This window comes from Haliotis asinina, chromosome 5, assembly GCF_037392515.1.
Source record: "Haliotis asinina isolate JCU_RB_2024 chromosome 5, JCU_Hal_asi_v2, whole genome shotgun sequence".
Lineage (NCBI taxonomy): Eukaryota > Metazoa > Mollusca > Gastropoda > Lepetellida > Haliotidae > Haliotis > Haliotis asinina.
The window spans coordinates 38,390,380-38,409,165 of record NC_090284.1 but is presented as its reverse complement, the minus strand read 5'-3'; the positions used below and the strand labels follow the sequence as shown (position 1 = coordinate 38,409,165).

Below are 18,786 nucleotides of genomic sequence, written 5' to 3'. Positions count from 1 at the left end.
ATCTGAAGTCTGTTGACAGGCAGCAACATGTGTAAACAACATGGCGACCAAAATAGATCTTGGGCACGATATGCCGGAAGCTAAAGGTGGAGAACAGTGACAATTCTTTCTTATGACAGCTGCCTTTGTTGAATACTTGCTTCCAAAAGGTCTTGCAATATGAGCTGTCTGATAATTTGAGTTGTCTGATAAAACTAACGTGGAAATAATACATTTGTAAACATGCGCTGTCTTGTGAAGTATAGCCGATATACCTAGGGAATATTGGAAATGTTGTTTTGTTTTTAACACTGGGTCTCAAAGCTGCGACAGTGCCATCCAAAAATAAAGTTGTATGATCAAGCTTAGATATACATTTATCTAACTGTAAAACTTGCTAAAAATGTGTACCATATTCAGAGAAACTGAGGCATTTTTTACACATCGTGAGATACAGGGTGTCCAAACGTATTCTCTGATAAAGTGATTTTATTACAAACAAATGGAAACAATACGAAAATGTGAGCTTAAAGGTCACATGCAACGTAAAACACAACTTTGCAGATTTTGATACCTTTCAGTATGTACTGACCGAAACAAATCATTAAAAATGCCTATTCAACCTGAGTTAAAAAGATGCAATGAAAAAAAGCCTGGAAAATCAGAGTTCAAATGATTCACTAATTTTCACTCAGTGTTGGGGGGAAAAGTGGTTTCAATAGCCATGCGCTCATAACGCATGCTGTATTGACACCTATCTGCCTGCGTGTTTGTTAATGACGATATGCAATGCACAACTTCAATCACTGACCACATCCAATTTGATATTAACTCCTTTTCTGGCTTATACACCATAAATAAAGAGAGCAAACAAAACTCTTCCTCTGAGATTTTGTTGTCTGTGAGTGCAATGGAAATACATATGCTTATTGTGTCCAACTTTACATCTGCTTGGATCCTGATCTCATCATGTTTCAATGCCGTACGAAGCAATCTGCAGGATGCAAACTTAAACATCAACCCTGCCAACCCTGATACATAGGCTGTTATCTCAATACCCAACTGCTACGATGGTGGTCAACAACCCCACACCTACTGCTCCTAATGCCATACTGGTAGTCATAAGGGCAGTGTCAACCCCATCCACGAAGCTGAAAGCTCTATGGTACTTCTTATACAGTGACACTCGTATGTCGTGATCTTGTTCTAGTTTATGTTTTATGTCACAAAACTGTTTCAACCGGAATCCGTCTACGGTTTCCAGTGTCTTCGCTACGTCGTCTACAACTGGGTACAGCCCCATCTTGTGTGTAAAATATACTTTAAGAGATAAAATTTAATTGTGTTTTTGTTAAAATCTTTTCATGTATTTGATGTTTATAAGGTTTAAATTGTCATACAGGTAGGTTTGTGTGAAATCAGAAAAATCATAAAATGAAATAGTGCAAACGAAAAGTGGTCGGTGAAAGGGAGGTAAGGAGAAAGGGGGCTACAAGGGCTTCATTTGATAGATAGCAGCTTATATCAGACGTGGTTCAGTGCTCCTATTCTACATAAGCATATTGGCAAATGAACCAGTGGCCAATGAAAAGGCTTTGTTACACTTGAGTGCACACCCATCATCTCTGACTGGGTTCAGTATTGCAGCTGCTTCGTTTCCAGGGAGGTAAACCCATGTACAAAATATTGCACTTCTGATTTGTGATTATACGTAATATGATTGTAATTCTGTTTATTTGGTTTTTCTTAATCAGCAATGCATTTTATATATCATGAACAAGTGATAACTGTGTTTTAATTATGTTATATTCTGTGGAGGACAGTGTGTGAAGCCCTTTTCTTGTGTCCCCCTGCCAGGATATTGCTGGGATATTGCTAAAAGCTATGTAAAACCATACTCATGTTTTCAGACAGCTATATTTATAATGATTTGGTGTCACATAGACATTGTAAATACACGGAGGATGGAGGTTTCTAAAGATAAAGTTGAGTTTATAAGTGGGTGAGATGATTTGCAGTGGTTAATGTGATTTGTAAGAAGAATATGAATGTTTCTTAAACCTCAAAAACCTCACAAGACAAAGATATGCTTTGTTTCCTTGTAAACATGCCCACTTCAACTGCTTGATTCAGGTTCATTTTACAGGAGTCAGACTGATATGAATGCATAGTCACTGATCAGATTTTATATGCCTCAGCATTTTTATTTGTATATCATTATCTGAAAATGCAATTGTTTTTCCAGTTGATCATTTGCCACCATCAGGCCCAAAGTATAACAATGAATATCAAAAGGAGTTTCATTACCGAGGGAAGCTATTCTGTTCAACAGCCAATCGACTCAGAAATCTGTGTCAACAACCAAGAAGGGATGCATTTACTGAATCTTTTGTGAGAGATGAAGACATATTATCAGAAGAACTGTCCAGTAGATTGGTTTATGAACCACAAACCTATCACAAACCTAACAAGCCACGCAGAATACAGAGTGCCAAGGGTCGACTAGAGAAGCGTCAAGACTGTGATGAGACAGATTCACAATGTTTAGAAAAGTCTGGGAGTCAAGTATCAGTAGTTGACATGAACCTAAATGTACATATCCCGAAAAAGACTAAACCAAAACGGCCACAAAGTGCAACAGTTATAAATCCCTCCAAAAGTGACAGATCTGGGAGGTCTTCAACAGGTACAAGTAGACCATCATCAGCTAAATCAACCCTTGCCCAACACACATCAGTAGAGACATCTGACAATGACGGAGTGAAGCCGTCAGTATTTGGGCTGAAGCTGAAGAGACAGGTGTTTGGTAGTGAGCCAGGTATTTTCTCAAGCACTGAAGACCTGACAAGCAAAGGGTTTCCTTATGTGCTGTCCAGTGACGGGGGCAAGACAAACAAGGATCCCAACGAAAGTATCAGGTGTGTTTGAATGAATTTGTTCAGATTATCATAGTAAAGTAGTAGTATTTATTCATTCACAGTGAATAATTGTGCAGAGGATTATGGTGAGATTGTTTCTTGGGAAAAGTAAGATGCTGCAAACTGTTCTTGGTCTCCGGTTTAGGGGTCGTACATCATGATGGGAGGTGTAGGGGTTGTTTATTCTCAAATGTGAAAAAATTGGAAAAAGGATTTTGAGAACAGATTGATTTTCTTCTTTCTTATTTAGAAACTTTCAATGTTATAAAGGATTAGAATTTCACTGAAATTTGAGCCAATCAAGTTATACCATGTTTTTGCAGTTCTTTTGGTAGAACGTGAAAAATGTTAATTCCTGTGCCAGGTCGATGCCTGCCTGTTTAGAGCCACTGAGACCATGGCTGAGTACAGATATATCAAAGGATGTGATTGGTGCTGACCCATCAAACTGTCTAGTATTTCTTGCTGGATGTTATGACGACCTCCCAGAAGTACCACCACCTCAAGGTGCCGAGGATGCACTAGCTTGTCAGGGGGTACTTCCACCAGAAAAAACAGTAGTGAGTTCCTTCAGATTATTTTATTCCTCACTGTTACTCTAAGAAATGCAGGGAAGGGGATTGTGAGATTTTCAGCTGATGAGAGGGAGGAGGTGTTTGTTTTAGAATAGTCCATCACAATTGCTTAAATAACAAGATATAGTTTGGTTGTAATTCCTAGCCAGCTCAAAATGTGCAAACCAATATTCATTATCTGAGATTATTATCATGAATAATCATTTGTAGTTATATGTATCATTTTTCTGTGAATCCGTGGAAATTTGTGGATTTTAATGGAAATTAATTGATCCTGGATCAGCTGATTTTCAGCTGAAATCACTTTCACTTTCTGCCATCATTGACGAAATATTCAATATTCATGTTTCCACCGTGTGATGTATTCACTGTAAATAGTTTTGAAAAGCCTGTTATTTGCTACTTCTGTATTACCAATGTCAATGCTAGCTGAACATAAATAAAGAATGTGTTACACCAGATTAATTTCATACCATCTTACCTGTGAAAAATGTTGATTACAAACAAACGGTGCCAGTGACACAACTGGATCAAACTACATCAAAACATTCTATCCCACTCTTCATCGTTTTTCTAAATCATACAAGGTTAATAATGAGTTGTGTTTTTATGCAATATGGCCAAGAAAGTGTTAGAAAAACAGTTTGAAATTGAAAATATTTGGTTTTTGTGGTATGTTTAATAACAATTATGAAGTTTTCAGATGCAGTAGTATCTTAGCAGAACATATTTTCACTGAAACAACATTTTAAGATAATAGTTTCCACTTTAAATGCAATGTTTGGTATTGGCCTGGTGCAGCCAGATTAAACAGTCCTTTATTTGTCCTTGTGTATTTCAGCCCCATAAGAAATACAGCCATCCTTTTGTGAGTATATCATCCTTATCAGTGACTTGTCTTCTGCTGACCTGATTTATATGCTTAAGATTTGAACTATCTCAAATCTCAAATAAGTCATCGATGCCAATACAGCAGATCACTCTAAAACATGGACTATCTCAAATTTACTGCTTATTTGAAATATGTCTTCTTCACTTGTTTTTTGTTGTTGTTATGTTCATGATATGGAACATATCTAGCAAAGACAAAGCTAGATTAGTGTCACAAGGTCAATGTTTTGTTTCAGTACAACAGGAAACTGTCCTCAGGGTGGGAGTGTAACCACAGATCGCGTCTGCTCAACAAGATCTGTGCTGAAGATGGAACTGTTCTACATGTGTAAGATTTGTTTTTCGTTTTTAAAGAAAGTTTCAGTTCCCATTGCTAGTCTACAAATTGTTATTTGGGTAGTGTGTGGAATAAATGTCTCAGTGTTGTTGCTAAGTATGGTTATGTACACAGTTTTTGGAGAAAATGGTCAAGCAGTAATTGTGCTTATTTTTTTGTCAGACTGCTCATTCCTTTTCCTGAAATCAGAAGTAGGAAAAAACAAAAATAATTAGCTTCACCCTTATGTACTTATGACCCATAAGTATGTGAAACAGATGTTCTCTTCAGGCAAACATAAGGAGGTCTCAAAGAGAAAAGGAACAGAACTCAGTATTTTTGACAAAGATAAATGTCCTGTCATGGTAATATTAGTGATATTGATGGGTTTTTGTTCTCACAAAATTGGGTTCTGCTGAAAAATGGTACTACACTCTGATGTCAGTTACAGTTATATTTGATGAAAATAAGGTTGGTTAACTGTTCAGAAATCCAAGAAATAAGTAATATCATTACTAGTTGTTATTTTTTCATCAAACATGTGTGTTATAACTTGTTACTTCTACAGGAGGTATGAAGGCACTGGAGAACAACTGATGTTGTCAGAAAGGAAATTCAAGAACTGGAAAATCTCCTGCTTGGTATGTTGTCCTTTATCTCTTGAGTAAGTCAGTGATTTTAGTTGTCACGCCACATTTAGCAGTATTCCAGCAGAATCACATGGAGGACACCAGAAATAGGCTTTATACATCTGAGGGGAAATGAACCCAGGCTCTAACTGATGAAGTGAACACTTTAACCACTAGGCAAACCCACTCACCAGAGACATGAGAGGGATGGAACATAGGTAAAGTAAGGAAAGTTACAGACATTGTTGATGTTTTGTTATTTGGCTACATTTGGAGATTATTTTGGTAGCTAATACAGGAATAACATAAAGCTGCAGGCCTTGGTAGTTTTGACAGGTGTTACATTTGTGGAATCTGTTGGTGTGTGTACAGCGTGTGTGTGTAACAATGTGTTTATATGTAACAATGTGTCTATTGTCTAACAGTGTCTGTGTGTTCAGGTATCGGCAGCTACGACAGTGAGTGCATGATGGTACAGTATCAGGCGGACATCACCCGACTGCGGGAAATGGTGGACACCACACTTGCCAAGGTCCCAGACAGGTAAGACATGATCTGTGCATGCTCACACTTGCCACATTACACAACTGTAATGTGTTCTTAGTGCACGTTTGAACTCAGATTGTTCATGAATATTGTCTGTTTGAGGAAGTATCCCTTATATGACCCACTAATGGAATATTCACTCAGTAGTATACATAGTCATGGTTCTTAAGCCTTAGAGAAGGGACATAATAGAACCATCACAGCGTAATATATTCACTCTCTTGTTTGACATTGGACAGTACCTATACCCATGGGTTTCATCTTTTCTCTGTGTGTTTTTTAATTCAATTTTTTTTTCTCTAATTTCCAAAAATACTATTTTCATGTCAAAATGTGCTCTCAAAATATAAAATATTTTAATGCGTTCCATTCCAGTTCATGCTGTGACACAACTAGTATAAGCCGATAATGAATGCAAATAAAGAGTGCAAAGGAAACACTAGTCTTTGTCATCATCACTACTCTAATTAGGAATAATCTGTTATTCAGTGGACCAGTGATAGTTTTCACTTTGCCTTTGACCTTGACATAATTATGATAATGGCATCACATTTCAACTATATGAGGTGCCTGTTGGGAACCTCAAAAACACCACTATCTATTCATGGTGAAGCCTGTGGGAATTTTTTATGAATCTAATTCAAGCAGTGATATTTGTTCCAGTGATAGAATGTGGTCTCTCCTGCGGCAAGTATTGCATTCCCAGAACAATTACTGCTTTAAGATTAGAGCAATCTACTGTTCTGTTACATGTGAATGGTTGATGGAACATGGTTGGTTGGTGATGTATTGATGGTTGATAGAATGTGGATGGTTGCTGATACGTGGATGGTTGCTGATACATGGATAGATGACGGAACATGGATGTTGCAGATACAAGGATAGTTGATGGAACATGGATGGTTGATGATACATGGATGGTTGATGATACATGGATGGTTGATGGAACATGGATGGTTGCTGATACATGGATGGTTGCTGATAAATGGATGGTTGCTGATACATGGATGGTTGATGGAACATGGATGGTTGCTGATACATGGATGGTTGATGATACATGGATTGTTGATGGAACATAGATGGTTGATGATACATGGATGGTTGATGGAACATGGATGGTTGCTGATACATGGATGGTTGATGATACATGGATTGTTGATGGAACATGGATGGTTGATGATACATGGATGGTTGATGGAACATGGATGGTTGCTGATACATGGATGGTTGCTGATACATGGATGGTTGATGGAACATGGATGGTTGCTGATACATGGATGGTTGATGATACATGGATGGTTGATGGAACATGGATGGTTGCTGATACATGGATGGTTGATGGAACATGGATGGTATACATGGATGGTTGATGATACATGGATGGTTGCTGATACATGGATGGTTGCTGATACATGGATGGTTGATGGAACATGGATGGTTGCTGATACATGGATGGTTGATGATACATGGATGGTCGATGGAACATGGATGGTTGCTGATACATGGATGGTTGATGATACATGGATGGTTGCTGATACATGGATGGTTGATGATACATGGATGGTTGCTGATACATGGATGGTTGCTGATACATGGATGGTTGATGGAACATGGATGGTTGATGATACATGGATGGTTGCTGATACATGGATGGTTGATGGAACATGGATGGTTGATGATACATGGATGGTTGCTGATACATAGATGGTTGATGGAACATGGATGGTTGATGATACGTGGATGGTTGATGATACATGGATGGTTGCTGATACATGGATGGTTGCTGATACATGGATGGTTGATGGAACATGGATGGTTGCTGATACATGGATGGTTGCTGATACATGGGTGGTTGATGGAACATGGATGGTTGATGATACATGGATGGTTGATGATACATGGATGGTTGCTGATACATGGATGGTTGATGGAACATGGATGGTTGCTGATACATGGATGGTTGATGGAACATGGATGGTTGCTGATACATGGATGGTTGATGGAACATGGATGGTTGCTGATACATGGATGGTTGATGGAACATGAATGGTTGCTGATACATGGATGGTTGATGATACATGGATGGTTGATGATACATGGATGGTTGATGGAACATGGATGTTGCTGATACATGGATGGTTGATGGAACATGGATGGTTGATGGAACATAGATGTTGCTGATACATTGATAGTTGGCTGAACATGGATGGTTGATGGTGCATCAATGTTTGGTGGTGCATGAATGGTTGAGCTAGATGTATGGTTGATGGTGCATGGATGGCTTGTAGCAGTTAAAGGTGATCTGATATACCTAGGATTGTTCCATGAGTTATATGTCAACACACAGTTGCAAAAAGAGTGTTTACTGATAGCTGCCCCAAGGTGCATTATCAAATTGGTTTTAGATTGATTGCATTTGTGTATAGGAAAACAGGTTTCCAAATCTTTTCCCATGATGTGTGAAGGTCTTGCACATCAATAATAGAAACAGAATACCCTAAAACACTAGCTTTACAAAACAAGCTGATATTGCACCTTGAATATAAAAAATACTTGATTTGCTTACTGACTCATTTGTCCAACATTAGAATTAGGCGCCAGTACTTATGAGGTCTCTGGTCTAGATCGTAGTTTTCTTGACAATATAAACCTTACCATTAGGATGTAGAAATATTAGTAATAGATATGTAGTTAGGCATACCCAGTTATAATAGATGTGATCTTTGTTTCAGTTATAGAGACTGAGTTATTGATGAGAAAGGTCGCTATTGGTTTGCCATCACCAGACCTGGTGTCAGGTTCTTTGGCAGAAGTTCTGTGTTTATTCTCAGTTGAAATCCGTTTTTATCTACATCCTACAACTGCTTGTTTGATGTACTGATTATTAGCACCTCACAGTCCAGCTCAGTGATTAAAGTGTTTGCCAAAGACCCTGGTTCTATTCCCCACATGGGTTCAATGTCTGAAGCCCATTGCTGGTGTCCCTTGCTGGTGTCCCTTGTTGTGATATTGCTGGAATATTGCTAAAAGCCATACTCGCTCACTCCATTATTTTTACAGTCGAAAAGGGGAAGCAATTCTGATTGTTGCTTCTGTCTGCTTTTTTGTCCATCTTGCCAAAGTGGTATTGCGTACAGACAAAAGTATATAATCTTGTCTCGTGATGTTTAATTTCAAACTTGATGTCTTCAGTGACAAAGTAGTTGTCTCTTGCTTGTTCATGCAAAACGATTTCTTGTTGGTCACCAGAAATACAGTTTTACAAAAGTGATACCCGTAAACAAGCTGACCCCATTCTACAGGCTTCTTTATTTGGTCGTCAAAATTCTGCTTATATATGGTAATATAGAGTACAGAGGAGGTATGTTTATCTATTTAAAGAATTCATTTTGTCTTGCAGGATCAAGAATCCACCCGAACCCCCTGACACAGTGAGTGTACACATGGTGATTCAAGCTACTGAACATGCAATGCTGTGCTTACTTCAGTTTAACTGATCATGTATGTGGGCAACAGTTGTAGGGTACACAAGATTCATCGCTGTAAGACAAACATGAAGCAACAGAACATTGACATTGTCATGTGCAAGTTTATTGTTGTCCTGCTATGGTTTGATATGCCCTCCTGAAGTTAGATTGGATATTTGATAGTCACCTCAACATCAAAAGGCAGAATGCACTATACCTAGTCAATATTCTAGAGGTCTGTGGTTGTGTTTTTCAATGAGCATCTTGGTGTGTTTCAGTTTGGGTTGCGGAAGTTCTGTAAGGAGCATGACAAGATTGTACAGCAGATCCAAGACCAACACAGACTGTGTATCCAGGAGTTAGCCATGCTTGAAAGCGGCATGGATCTAGATGAGACTAAGAAATATTTCTCCAACTATGGTCTCCATGTCGAAATTCCCTCCTGATCTTTAAGAGCATGCTGACCTTTTTCCTTCATCACTGTGTTGTAAAGTTGAGATATTTCATACCACAACACAAAATTCTGACCTCAGCATTCTACTTTGTGTACCAACATTCTGTCCATGCTGCAACTTAAATGAGTTTTCCACCATCCACAGAGGCTAGTCTGAGCACTGTACAAGTTGTTGCCTGTCAGCCTGGTTGTCAGAATGGAACTTGTGGAGTGCTATGTCACAGAGTGGAGTGGTATGTCATAGAGATGACTGATATGTCACAGTGTGGAGTGGTATGTCACAGAAATGAGTTGTATGTCACAGAGAGTCATGGTATACCACACAGAGGAGTGATGTGCCAGAGAGGTGTGTGGTATACCACAGAGGCATGGTATACCAGCCTGGTTGTCAGAATGGAACTTAGGGAGTGGCATGTCACAGAGTTGAGTAGTATGCCACAGAGTAGAGTGGTATGTCACAGAGCTGATGCGATATATGCCACAGAGCAGAGTGGTATGTCACTATACAGGTGCTGATTACATGATCTCACACATCTGATACTACATCAGTCCCTAGTAATGTAGAATTTGTCCATCTGATACTACATCAGTCCCTAGTAATGTAGAATTTGTCCATCTGATACTACATCAGTCCCTAGTAATGTAGAATTTGTCCATCTGATACTACATCAGTCCCTAGTAATGTAGAATTTGTCCATCTGATACTACATCAGTCCCTAGTAATGTAGAATTTGTCCATCTGATACTACATCAGTCCCTAGTAATGTAGAATTTGTCCATCTGATACTACATCAGTCCCTAGTAATGTAGAATTTGTCCATCTGATACTACATCAGTCCCTAGTAATGTAGAATTTGTCCATCTGATACTACATCAGTCCCTAGTAATGTAGAATTTGTCCATCTGATACTACATCAGTCCCTAGTAATGTAGAATTTGTCCATCTGATACTACATCAGTCCCTAGTAATGTAGAATTTGTCCTCTGCTGATAGTCATCATGCACACAGTATGTTACTTTAGGGATTGAACTTGTCCAGTCGGGACTTGCGTCACAGAATAAGGCATTCACTCGTCATGCTGAAGAGGCAGGTTCGAGTCACTACATGATCACAATGTGTGAAGCACATTTCTGGTGATATTGATGGAATATTGCTAAATCCAAAAACAAAATAATTGTTGAAGGGCAAAAGAGGCATGACTTATAGTGACTATAATGGCAGGATGAGATAGCTTTTGCATTTTGGTATAGTCCCATACTTTCTAGTTTCAGAGACCAAGTCTCTGGTAGTCGTTTAATAATGTTAACTTATTGATTTTATGGTGCTTGAATAGTAAGCAGTGCTAATTGCTTTTAACTCATGTTATATGTGATATTTTATACAATTTTTCTACATGATTTTTAGTATTTGAATACTCAGTGCAAATAGAAATATTTTGTAATTTGATTTTATTTGTGACCTATTTTGACATGAATATGTTAAACTGAATTATAGTTATAATCATAATGTACACCCATTCAAAATGGATTTAACATGCTGTGTATGTTTTCATATTTTTAATACATAAATGTGGATACTCTGCAAATTGGGGATTAAATTGGGTCACAATGACAACTGGATATATAACTGAATATAGTTCATTCACATGGTTGAGAAATCACCAGCTGTGTTTCCAAGGCAGAAAGTAATTATGCAGACAATAACAGTGTTTGTTCTTGTCCAGGCTTTGAGTTGATGTGATTCAGCTATAATGATAGAGGTGTAAAACCCAGTTTAAACACTGATTGAGGTTATATATATAGAGATACCAACCCATACAATTTTATTGCATTCATTATGGAAAAAAACCCAACACACTCACTAAATGTGTGACTATAACACCAATACAAATATACATTTTTAAAAAAAAAAAAAATATACCTTAAATTAAATTTCCAAATAGCATATATGCCATACACATTACATTACATTTTATTCGGTATCTAGCTATATATGGATACTTACTACTGATTTAGGTACTGAGTACAATGTTAATGACAAGTTCTCTTTTTTTCTTGTTTGCATGACTCGGCATTTCAACATACAAATGTATGAAATACATGGGACTTAATTTAATTTTAGTTTTAATTGTATAGGTACTCCACCTACTAGACTATTTCATGTAGTTAGTAGAAATGTTACAAATTTGTTCAAGTGACAAATAGAAGATCTAAGTTAATGGTTTCAATCATTATTGCAAAGTCAAATCAAAGACGTGACAGTTTGACATGCGCAATCATTAATTAGTTGATTTTTTTATACTTTACAAATATTTCCAACTTTTTTTATATATATTTTTATGCTAATGTTAATAGGTTGTTGGCACAAAAATCAGTGTAAATAGTATACATAATGCAAAATAACAAATAGAAAATAAAATGGCAAAACAAAATGACTTCTCCCAGTAATTATGATGTGGTCAATGATTATTGCCATCAGAAGTGGAACATTCTAGGAAATGTCACGAAAATTCCTCATGTAATACAGGATCAGGAAATGTTGGAGCTGATGAGAATTTAGACTAACAAGTCACTGAAATTAACATTTCACAGAAAAAAAAAAGTTCATATTTGTTTCAGGGTCTGTATGACAGACGAATGATGGTTTTGATCCCATAGATGAGAGTAGAATGGATTGTTTATACTCATCATCAGCTTGTACAGTTCTTGCCACTGCCATAGGCGCAGATCCCCAATCTAGTCATGAGACACTTCGTAGTTGCATAACCGCCATACCAGGAATTGTTAGGTTGAATGTTATATACCACATATATGTTCTTGATGGCCCTATATATCAGATCATCAGAAATTAAAATTGTTAGATTTTGGTCCTCAACTCTCCTCACATATTTATGTTATCCCAAAGTACATGTAAACATATACCTCTAAACTAAAATGTGTATATAGATTAAATATTCAGTAAACAAAGTGTAGCTCTAGTAGACTAACAACTAGTCTCTGGAATCAACACATTTTAGGGTTAAAAATCAGTTCCTACATTATATACTACATTGGGTATTTTTGTTTTTGTGTTGGTGTAAGGGACTCGAAGCCCTACCAAACCTTTCTGCTTAGTGTGAATCACAAGTGTTGGCAGTTCATAAATATGTGTAAACCTTGAGTAATGTGGTTTATTTTCCAAATATGGATGAAATCAAGTAAGAGATGGCTTTAGGGTTGGTTGCCTATCCTAGTTGGACTGAAATTAAAGCCATATTTCAAACTTAACCTCCTCTGACTAGTAACAGCCAGTATTCCTGGAATTCATGTTATTTTTATCACTGTTGAAGTTTTACCAAATGAAAGGAAATAGAAATCAGTTTGTTGTTTAGTTTTTATCCATCCCCTTGAGAAATAAACTTTACGAAAAACATCTTTTGTTGTGTTTTTAGATATATGTATTGTGTATTGCGCTAAAGCCTTAGCAGATTGTGTCAGATACAAACAAATCTGGAGACATGGCTGAATGTTTGTGCACATGGTGTGTGCGATTAGTTTAATGCTGCATGCGAAAAAGAAATAATGTACTGGTTCCCCAGAACCAAAGAGTGTGGGTGGCCGTCAAGATCCAGCTTTTCAAAGGTAGGGAAGTGGTTCCCCAGAACCGAAGAGTGTGGGTGACCGTCAAGATCCATCTTTTCAAAGGTACGCAAGTGGTTCCCCAGAACCTAAGAGTGTGGGTGACCGTCAAGATCCATCTTTTCAAAGGTACGCAAGTCCAGTTGCTAAGCTCCAGGGCCCTGTTTCACAAAACTCTCGTTAGCCTAAGACCTTGTAACTTTTCTCGTAGCATTTGCACCTCCCATGTTACAGTATACCAGGTACAATTGTTATGAGAAAAGTTACGAAATCTTTGGCTTACGAGAGTTTCCTGAAACGGGCCCCAGGTGACTCTCCCACCACTACTCCCTTGTCTTTTATTAACTGCTGTTACTTATTTCAGGGTGGGACAAAGTGGAAAATTGAATAATTATATTTCATAAGTAGGCAATGTCATGCACAAGTTGTATGACAAAATGATCACTGATTGGTACACATGGTTTCTTTAAAGATCTTGTGAGAATTTGTGGGAGATCAATAACACAAATAATGAACACAAAGTGATGTGACAATTATTTTAATGAATACCATTCAGTATCCTTGCATTATTCGACACTGAAATCTTAATGCTTTTAACAGTATGAAAGGTATGATGTATTATAAAAAGAGAATACCGTTGGATCTTGGAATTGTAAAATAAAGATTAGCCCCATATACAGCCTTATCGATTATGGTGTTTTCCCTTGTAGAATCTTTATGAGAACGTCAGTGTCAATGTTCCCCCCCGATATGATGCACACAATATTCCCCTCCCCAACCTTCCCTTTTAACGCAGCCGCCACTGCAGCGGCACCGGCCCCTTCTGCGATCACGTGATTCCTCTCAGCCAATAGCCTCACTGCGTTTGCGACGTCTTCAAGGGAGACAACTATTGAACCGTCAAGTACAGTACTGACCAACGGCCACATCTCATCCAGGACAGACTTGGATCCCATTCCGTCTACAAAACTAGCAGTGTATGAACATGGTACTGGTTTTCCTGCCGCAAGGGCAGCGGACAATGGCGCTGCTGTTTCGACTTCCACAGCATACACTTTAGTGTCAGGACGTAGCCCTTTCACGGCTAAGGCTATTCCACTTGACAACCCACCACCCCCATAGGGGACAATAATGGAATCAACCTCTTGAAGGTCTTCCAAAATCTCCAACCCAATGGTGCCATTACCTGAAACGGTATTTGTAAACATGACACTGGTACTCAAACTCAGATTTTGGGAAGGGTTTTACAGTGACATTCGCATCAAGTGTTGACTAGTTTCTCTCAGTTCTCAGTTTACACTCGTTTAGCATGCAAATATAGTTGATCATGTGTCTCTCTTGATACAGAACGGTTTCGAGCATAACCTTTTAGGTATAATGTGTCATATACGCATTCGAAAATAAAGAGAAGAAACTTTACGATTGCCTCAATATAACCTCACTCATACTAGTAATTAAAACACATTCTACACACCAGCGATGACGGCGCTGTCACACACGGGGTGTATGAAGGTACCACAGGCATCATCGTACTTGTGTTCCATGATCACTTTCCACCATGTATCGTACGGTACCCGTGTCACTTTGCCTCCAAGCCTTTCCGTTGGCTCCAGTTTGGCTTTAGGGGCGTGTTCAGGAACAACGACTTCACACGGAATGCCATGCCTTTGCGCGTTCCATGCCAGTCCTTGTGAGAAGTTCCCAGCACTGGCAGTGTAGACTCCTCTATTAAGCTTAGCCTTTGGTAACAATTCGACAGCATTGCAGGCGCCACGTAGCTTGAAGCTTCCTATCGGATGAAGATTCTCTAACTTCAGATAGATCTGTAAACAATATTGCCATGTCTCTTGTCTTCAATCCACACAACTACTTCACTAAAACCAAACATTTAGCAAAAGCATTTCAACAAGCATGGGAAGGATTGCACGATACTTTGCTTGCTGTTTAATAAACATTGCAATGTTAGCAACACCCAACTCTATGAGGGTACGATGCACCTCACTAAGTCATCAGTCCTGTCTGCCTACCCGTTTACACGCCTCTAACATCATGCTTAAGTCGCCAGAAACACATTTAAACAGCGGGATTCTATCAGGAATGAATTATATCTCATGTGCTTACAAAATGTGACCTTTTACATAATTACCATGTAATAATTATCACAAAATGAAACTCTCCTATGAACACAAGTCCACCTTGTTTAAAGTTCCCTAAATACTTGCATTGTTTATTTGTTTCGTAAGGAAACACTCGGCAACATTCCAGACATATGACGGTGGCTGTAATTGTGTCTCTAACAGACAGTCACATGATTAACATTATGAGCACCGACCTACGTGACACGACGAAAGGGCAGCGACGCAACCTACTCGATCCCGTTTGTCGCCTCTTACCACAAGCATAGGGTACTAAATATCAACTCCAGCCCTTCGTGGATCCCAAATACGTGCGCTAGTGTTACCGTATAATTAATTACCAGTTTATATTTTTAATTAACCAGCGACTCACCTTTGTCTCTGAATCCGTTTTGTGAATGTTCAACGGAACCAGAGGAGTCCTTTTTATACTGTGTCGTATTCTGGATCTCGCCTTCTCCACGTCCTGCAGACACACCTTGTCGAACGACATCCTAGAAGCTAGGTGCGCACGCACATGTCACACGCAAACGTTACGGCGTCCCTGGGGACAATGAATTGAATAACTGATATATGCAAGGTTCCGCACTGCAGCCGGCCGTACCTCTTGAACTTTGGCCTTCAGTTGTATATAATAGATCCCATTCGTTTTTAGGATTGACGACATTACGTCATGTTCAAGGTCATGCTGAACCCTGGTTCTACTAGACGTACATGTTTGTACTCGTTGCATTTGAAACTAGGACGGTGCAAGTCCAGTAGTCCGAGGGATACAGATACAGACCGAGTCAATGTAATGTTGCCCGCCTGGCAAAGAGACAAACAGGACTATGTAGTGATTCGAATGAAATAACCCAAACCATAACAATTGACACTTCTATTAATGTTCAAAATCAGTTGTGCTTCGTGACAATAAACTCTATATAGCGTCCACACCAACGATAACCGCCTCGATTATCTATTGAAACATATACAGTTGGGTCTGAACGGCTAAGGGACCGTGCGTAATTTGTGGCTAGAGGGTTGATGATCTTTTTATGGAGTTGCATGTACAATGTGAATGCATGACACCCCCACCCCACCAAAAAATAATGTATAATGTAAGTGACTTCATAAATATGAAGTAAAATTGTACCAGACCGGGTAACAACAAATATTTAAGTTTTGTATTGAGGTTGGTTTTCATCGTAAATGGCAAAACAAACCCTGAGCAACAGGACACATATTTTCTCTTACGAAATGGATATATGTTATCTTTGACAAGGACAACTCAAGAAATGTGTTTGATGGCGAACTGTGTCTTAACACACATATTTTGTCATATCCAAAATGGTACGCGACATATTCATAATATCTTTAGGCATTTTAATTTACTGCCTACAGTAAGTTTTGTTTGTTTTTTTAGTTAACGGTAGTTACTTTTGCACGTTCTGTATTTTATTTACCCTACGCAGAACATACGGCCTTGTCCGGTGAAAAAACTCGGTGAGTTTTATTGCATTAAAAACTCAACCAAGGCCCTATAACCTTCCATATGGGCACAATTTACTCAAACTGTGTCCAACTCAATTTTCAGAACTATGTCACGTCATTAACAGCGAGACAAGGGTGGTGGTTCGGCGAAACGTTCTGAGTGAGTTAGTGAGTTTAGTTTTACGCCGCACTCAGCAATATTACAGCTATATGGCGGCGGTCTGTAAATAATCGAGTCTGGACCAGACAATCCAGTGATCAACAACATGAGCATCGATCTGCACAATTGGGAACCGATGACATGTGTCAACCAAGTCAGCGAGTCTGACCACCCGATCCCATTAGTCGCCTCTTACGACAAGCTGAGTCGCCTTTTATGGCAAGCATGGGTTGCTGAAGGCCTTTTCTCCCCGGGACCTTCACGGGTCGAAACGTTCTGAAATAGACCTCAACGTTGGATTTTTGAAAACGTTACAATTTACTCGACAGTTACAGTGAAATCATCATTACGGATATGTCATGAAATATGTGAAATAATGCTTGTGAAATAGTCATGTGAAATAGTCCAGCAAATGCGTTCTGAGCCGTTCGCGATATCGAACAAGAACAAATGTTCTCGACGCAATACAAAAACAATCGCCCAACAACTACCAGTTCCGTATTGTTACCCGTGTGGATGTCAATTTTGTGGTTATACTGGACGTTTTCGGGGTGACAGAGATTCTTCTTAGCCCTTATATCATGTTCAACATACTATATATACTTGTTCCAGACCATGAAAACTGCGTTCATGAATCCGCCCGACACGTTGGACGATACGCTTGCGCATTCCAAGACATACACCAGTCAAGTTGTTATAAGCTCCCTGCACTGATATCTTGGTTACGGCATCGAATTAACCGTTGCACGCATTGAAGCAGAGCTTTTGCTGTTAAATTTTTTTCCTTTCGATTTGCAAGGATGATGGCCGAATAGAAGTTCTAACTGTCAATCTCCCATCACGGTATTCATTTTTCTACTCTCACATGTTCAGACATTCTATATTGACTTAAAAAGCACGATGAACACTGATCAAATCAAGGTGTTGCATCCATTAACTAGGAGCGTGTAGTCTCCTCTTCGAATGTCTGATTTTAGGATCGGCCCATCGATCACAGATGCCAGGCCCAAGGTTTTTACTGAGTCGGTATTAGAGTGCGTAGTTAAACTTTTAAATGTCCAGTTATCATCTTTGGTTGATTAATGTATATGAAAGTTTTCAAACAGTCACATGTAACCCCTCACGAGGACACAGAAAATACTATTGTCTTGGTTATAACCCAGATGGCAATTCAGGGTTACACTTCCAAGGTTAAGTCCCTGATAAGCCAGTCTTTTGACTTGGGGTTTTACACCAATGAGGATAACATTCCAGACATATACTGGAAGCCGAAAATTATTGCCATATTAACGGTATTTACAAAATTCAACTGCTGTTTCTTAAAGTTAAAATAACTGGATTGTCAACTTAAGTGTGGGAGAAAAACTCAAAGTGTAGCTGATGGAAAACATGGGTAAGATGCTAGCAGACAAACCAGGATTGAAACCTAGGATTGCAGGCTCATGGAATGCCACTTGCCCTACTGGATCATTTGGTTTTGATCAGTGACTTGTGTCTGTTGACTGTAGTCAACATACCAACTCAAAAAGGATCGTTGCTTAGTTTATGAATCAATGCATGCATTTCTCAAACTGTCAGGCAGTTGAATAGCCAAGTGGTTAAAGCGTTCACTTATTACACCGAAG

At 38.8% G+C, this 18,786-nt stretch overlaps 1 protein-coding gene and 1 pseudogene across 4 annotated transcripts; one reads left to right on the top strand and one right to left on the bottom strand.

Moving 5' to 3' along the window:
- The first annotated feature begins 40 nt into the window (after positions 1-40).
- Positions 41-9,767, top strand: LOC137284706 (uncharacterized; annotated as a pseudogene).
- Positions 9,768-13,915: 4,148 nt separating this feature from the next.
- On the bottom strand, positions 13,916-17,848 carry LOC137284462 (L-threonine ammonia-lyase-like). 4 transcript variants are annotated; one of them, XM_067816274.1, is made up of 4 exons: positions 17,756-17,848; positions 15,902-16,072; positions 14,868-15,216; positions 13,916-14,579 (listed from the first exon to the last, which is right to left on the bottom strand). In XM_067816274.1, the coding sequence occupies exons 2-4, from the start codon at positions 16,019-16,021 to the stop codon at positions 14,083-14,085; spliced, it is 966 nt and encodes a 321-aa protein (XP_067672375.1). In that variant the 5' UTR covers positions 16,022-16,072; positions 17,756-17,848; the 3' UTR covers positions 13,916-14,082. The 4 variants fall into 4 exon arrangements, with proteins under 4 accessions (XP_067672375.1, XP_067672378.1, XP_067672376.1 ...); XM_067816277.1 differs by having other exon boundaries at positions 17,776-17,841; XM_067816275.1 differs by having other exon boundaries at positions 17,670-17,830.
- Positions 17,849-18,786: the final 938 nt, after the last annotated feature.